Source organism: Eimeria maxima, genomic scaffold (assembly GCF_000499605.1).
Source record: "Eimeria maxima Weybridge genomic scaffold, Emw_scaff604, whole genome shotgun sequence".
NCBI classification, from domain to species: domain Eukaryota; phylum Apicomplexa; class Conoidasida; order Eucoccidiorida; family Eimeriidae; genus Eimeria; species Eimeria maxima.
In genome coordinates, this window is record NW_013566636.1 from 5,648 (window position 1) to 10,000 (window position 4,353).

Genomic DNA, 4,353 nt, shown 5'->3' on the forward strand with positions numbered 1-4,353 from the left:
ACACAGACATGGCTAATTGGGTCCGTGGTGTTCTGCTGCTGTTGCTGTTGCTGCTGCTGCTGCTGCTGCTGCTGCTGATGCTGCTGCTTCTAAATGCATGCATCTGCTTCTCTTGCAATAAACTAGAGGAGGGATAGACAGAGACACTCATCTATATCTTTAGGTCTCTATTAATTGTCCGCTGTCTCTGTGCATGCATGCATGCATGCATACGTGCATGCATGCATGCATGCATGCATACGTGCATACATGCAGCATGCATGCAGCATGCATGCATGCATACATACAACGGATCACTGGGTATATATATCTTTATATAAGCAGCAGATGCAGGAGTAAATAAAAGGAGACAGTGTCTCCTTCCCTTATATTCATCAGTGTTTGGATGTAGAATCTAGGGTTTAGGGTTTGGCATTAGAATATAGGGTTTAGGGTTTAGGGTTTGGCATTAGAATCTAGGGTTTAGGGTTTACGGCTTGGCATTAGGATCTAGGGTTTAGGGTTTGGTTAGGACTATCAAGAAGAGACAGACTGCATCAAGGGTTTTGTCTTCTATACAATTAGGTATATGTTGCTGATTAGTGTTTAGGGTTTAGATCTTAATACATCTAATTTCGAGGGTTTAGAGTTTTAGGGTTTAGGGTTTAGGGTTTGCCCTAGCCTATCTAGGGTTATTAGACTTATGCAATTCCTGAGGGTTTAGCGCATGCATTATTAAACAATTACTAATACATATATAATTTATATTTATTATAATTTATTTATTTATAATATATTTATTTATTCTTTCTTCCTTGTTGCTCTCTTGCATGCATGCATGCATGCATGCAGAGCAACAGAGATAATCCCCATTAGCTGCTGCAGTGCATGCACGCATGCACAGCAGCAGATGATGTGCATGCATGCAGGATAGATACTAAGGTAAGAATAATTAAAGTGTTAGTTCTGCATGCATGCATGCATGCATGCATGCATGCATGCAGATGATGCATGCGTGCATGCATGCATGCATGCATAAGGAGGATATATAGTTGCATGCGCATGCAGATATGTAACAGGATTCATAACTAGCCATGGCAGGTTGCACAAGGGCCACCCTACTGCTGCTGCTGCTGCTGTTGCTGTTGCTGCTGCTGCTGCATGCATGCACTAGCACTGATTTCTTCCTTTTAAGGGTTTATGTATTACCCTTTTGTTGCTTATTGCCTACAAAGGTGCAGGAAAGTTAATTAATTAACACTTTTTCCTCATCTTTTTTTCTTTATTTATAGTTATGTTTATTATATATACACTTCTTGCCTTGTATATGTATGTAGATGCGGTGGGGGGTTCAGGGTTTAGGGTTTAGGGTTTACATTATTATTTTTAGGGTTTTGTTGTTGGGGTCTAGGGTTCAGGGTTTGAGGTGAAGAAGGTTCGATTTTAGGGTTTAGATTTTAGGGTTTAGGGTTTAGGGTTTAGGACTTCGTGTTACCCGTATACAGTCTAGGGTTTACAGGGTAGGGTTAGGTCTGTGCTGCCTCTAGTGTATTAGTCCCGATTCACCAGCTCCATAGTCTAGGGTTTAGTGTTTAGGGTTTAGGATCTAAGGTTTAGGGTTTAGGGTTTACGGTTAGGGTTTAGGGTTTAGGGTTTGAGTTGCCTATTGGTGGTTTAGGGTTTGGGGCCCCTACAGAGTGGACCGCCTTCGGGGGCCCCCTATGCATGCGTCGGTGCCTTTGAGGGTTTAGGGTTTAGGGTTTAGGGTTTTATGCGTTGAGTGCTTTTTTTCTTGAAAATTAAAGGAAAAAAAATAATTAGGGTTTAGGGTTTAGGACGTTGGGGGCTGCAGTGCCTCCCACCGCCAACTCTACCTTCTGGCGCATGTTGGTCAGACCCTAAACCCTAAACCCTAAACCCTAAACCCTAGCCGCTGAAATCTGATTTCTAAACCCTAAACCCTAATTTACGCTTGGCGTCTCAGCCTCAGTCCAGGGGTATCTGGCGGGTACGGCTTGTCCTCCCTGCGGCCTCCGCTTCCAGACCCCAAACCCTAAACCCTAAACCCTAAACCCTAAACCCTAGAAAAGGGTTTACGCATATTAAACCCTGAGATGCGAGGGAGAGAAAGAGACAATAGGGGTCCATCTTCTAACATGGGGGCCCCTGAGGGCCCCTCTGCTGATGGGGGAGATTCGTGGGGACAAGAGAGAGGAGACAGGGGAGGAGAGAGAGGAGAAAGAAAAGGAGACAGGGGAGGTAGAGGGGGAAGAGGAGGACGAGGAGACAGAGGAGGAGACAGAGGAGGAGACAAAGGAGGAGACAGTTTATTCAGTGGAGGGGACCCAGGCAACAACAACAACAGCAGCAGCAGCAGCAGCAGCAACAGGGGGCAAGGGAGGGGAAGAGGAGACGCAGAAGGAGACACTACAATTAGGGAAAGGGGACACAGATGGAGACACCGCGGCAATAAACAAAGAAAAGGAGAGGAGACACTAGGAGACGATCGTTGTCTCCTTGCTAAACCCTCGTCAGCAAACCCTCAGGACCAGCAAACCCTAAACCCTAGAAATGCCAGCGCTGCAAACGCACAAACCCTCGGGGACGCACAGGTACGCAAACCCTAAACCCTCAACCAACCACAAACCCTACAAAACGCTTAGGGAAACGCAAGCAGGGGTCACCGCAAAGGGATTAGGGTTTAGGGTTTAGGGTTTAGGGTTTGGCTTGGGTGCGCAGACTTGGAGAAGGCCTAATGAAGAAGAGGGCACGCAGGATGCCCAACAAGGATGGGTAAACCCTAAACCCTAAACACTCGACCTGCAAAGTGACCTATAGAGCGTTGCAGACTAGGGTTTGGGGTTTAGGGTTTAGGGTTTAGGGGTGTATAGTTTTATTTGTGTCTGTTTGCAGCAGGAAGAAGGCGGAGAGCAAGACGCCACAGGTACATAAGCTAGATATCAGGGTTTAGCTAGGGTTTAGGGTTTAGCTAGGGTCTAGGGTCCACCATCCTGTTTGAATCCCTGCAAGGGTTAAGGATTGGACTAGGGATAAGGGTTTGGGGGGACTGAGGCGGCGTAGCCAAGGGTTTAGGGTTTAGGGTTTAGGGTTTGGGTGCGTGCAGGTTATTCTGGTGGTGCTGGGGGTTTAGAAGGAGCAGGAGGCGGAGGAGGTCGTCGTAGGAGGGTGAGTGTTTACGATGTTAGGGTTTAGGGTTTAGGGTTTAGGGTTTAGGGTTTGGCTGTGTGCTGCCCATTTAGAGTCTAGTAAAGATTAGGTTTTAGGGTTTAGGGTTTATTGCCTCTTCCTAGGGTTTATTGCTTTCCGTTTCCTTATAGGAGGGGGCCCCTGGCAATTCTCCTAGGGCCTCGGGGGCCCCCTATCAAGGAGCAGCAGAGGGGCAGAAGCAGCAGCAGCAGGGTACTATGCGGTCTCGGTTCCCCTTACCATCACAAGCAGCTCTTGCTGCAGAGGCCCTTGGGGGGGGCCCCATGCAACAAATGGGGGGCCCCCCCGGTAGGCAAGGTAAGGGGCCCCTGATAATAGCTCATCTACAGTTTCCTTTCGACCCATTAGGGTTTAGGGTTTAGGGTTTAGGGTTTAAGGTTTGGGGTTAAGGGTTTAGGGTTTAGGGTTTTTGTCTACAGGTCGTGGCAGAGGAGGGTCTTGGATGCCTTACGGAGGGGGCCCCATGAATCTGCGCAATCCCTTTGGACCCATGGGGGGCCCCGGCATGCCTCCATTTATGCCAGGGCCCATGGGAGGCCCTGGGGGCCCCCATGGTCCACCGAGGCCCCCAGGAGGAGGAGGTGTACCCATGGGGGCCCACCACCCTCCTGTAGGGGCATACCCAGGGGCCCCGGGCCCCAATGGGTTGCCTCCACCAATGGAGGGGCCCCCACCAAGCGGGGCGCCCCCCTTTGTTGACACGGTAGGGGCCCCCATGGGGGCGGCGGGGCCCCATGGAGGCCCTCCACCACATGGAGCAGGGCCTCACGGGGGCCCCCCGGGACAGCACATGCATCAGCCTCCTCCTCCCTTTATGCGAGGTACGGGGGGCCCCCACAGCCCTACTTTGGGTCCCGAGGGGCCCCCTGCTCCCGTAGGAGGGGACGTACAGCAGAGGCTTATGGGGCCCCCTCAGATGGGTGGGGGCCCCCCTATGGGTATGGACATGGGAGGCCCCCATCACCCAAGGGGTGCAGGGGGGCCCCCCATGTTCCTACCCCAGCATATGCATCTACAGGGGGGCCCCGGTATGCCCCCTCCCCCTCCTCCTGAGGCCTTTGGCATGCAGGGTATGTCTCCTGAATGGTTAGGGGGGCCCCCTGGGGGCCCCCCCGTTGGGCCCCACATGGGCGCGGGGCCCATGGG

The 4,353-nt window shown here is 51.1% G+C and overlaps 1 protein-coding gene across 1 annotated transcript in view; it reads left to right on the forward strand.

Moving 5' to 3' along the window:
- Positions 1–2,163: 2,163 nt before the first annotated feature.
- Positions 2,164–4,353, forward strand: part of EMWEY_00038800 (hypothetical protein, conserved) — a gene marked incomplete at both ends in the record, with an annotated part of 3,237 nt that continues 1,047 nt past the window's right edge. Inside the window, 6 exons of the mRNA XM_013482402.1 lie at positions 2,164–2,304; positions 2,719–2,772; positions 2,893–2,923; positions 3,104–3,165; positions 3,318–3,495; positions 3,627–4,353. The exon at positions 3,627–4,353 is cut by the window's right edge and continues 304 nt beyond it. Of these exons, the coding sequence (XP_013337856.1) occupies positions 2,164–2,304; positions 2,719–2,772; positions 2,893–2,923; positions 3,104–3,165; positions 3,318–3,495; positions 3,627–4,353 (1,193 nt within the window). The remainder of the gene's footprint in view (positions 2,305–2,718; positions 2,773–2,892; positions 2,924–3,103; positions 3,166–3,317; positions 3,496–3,626) is intronic.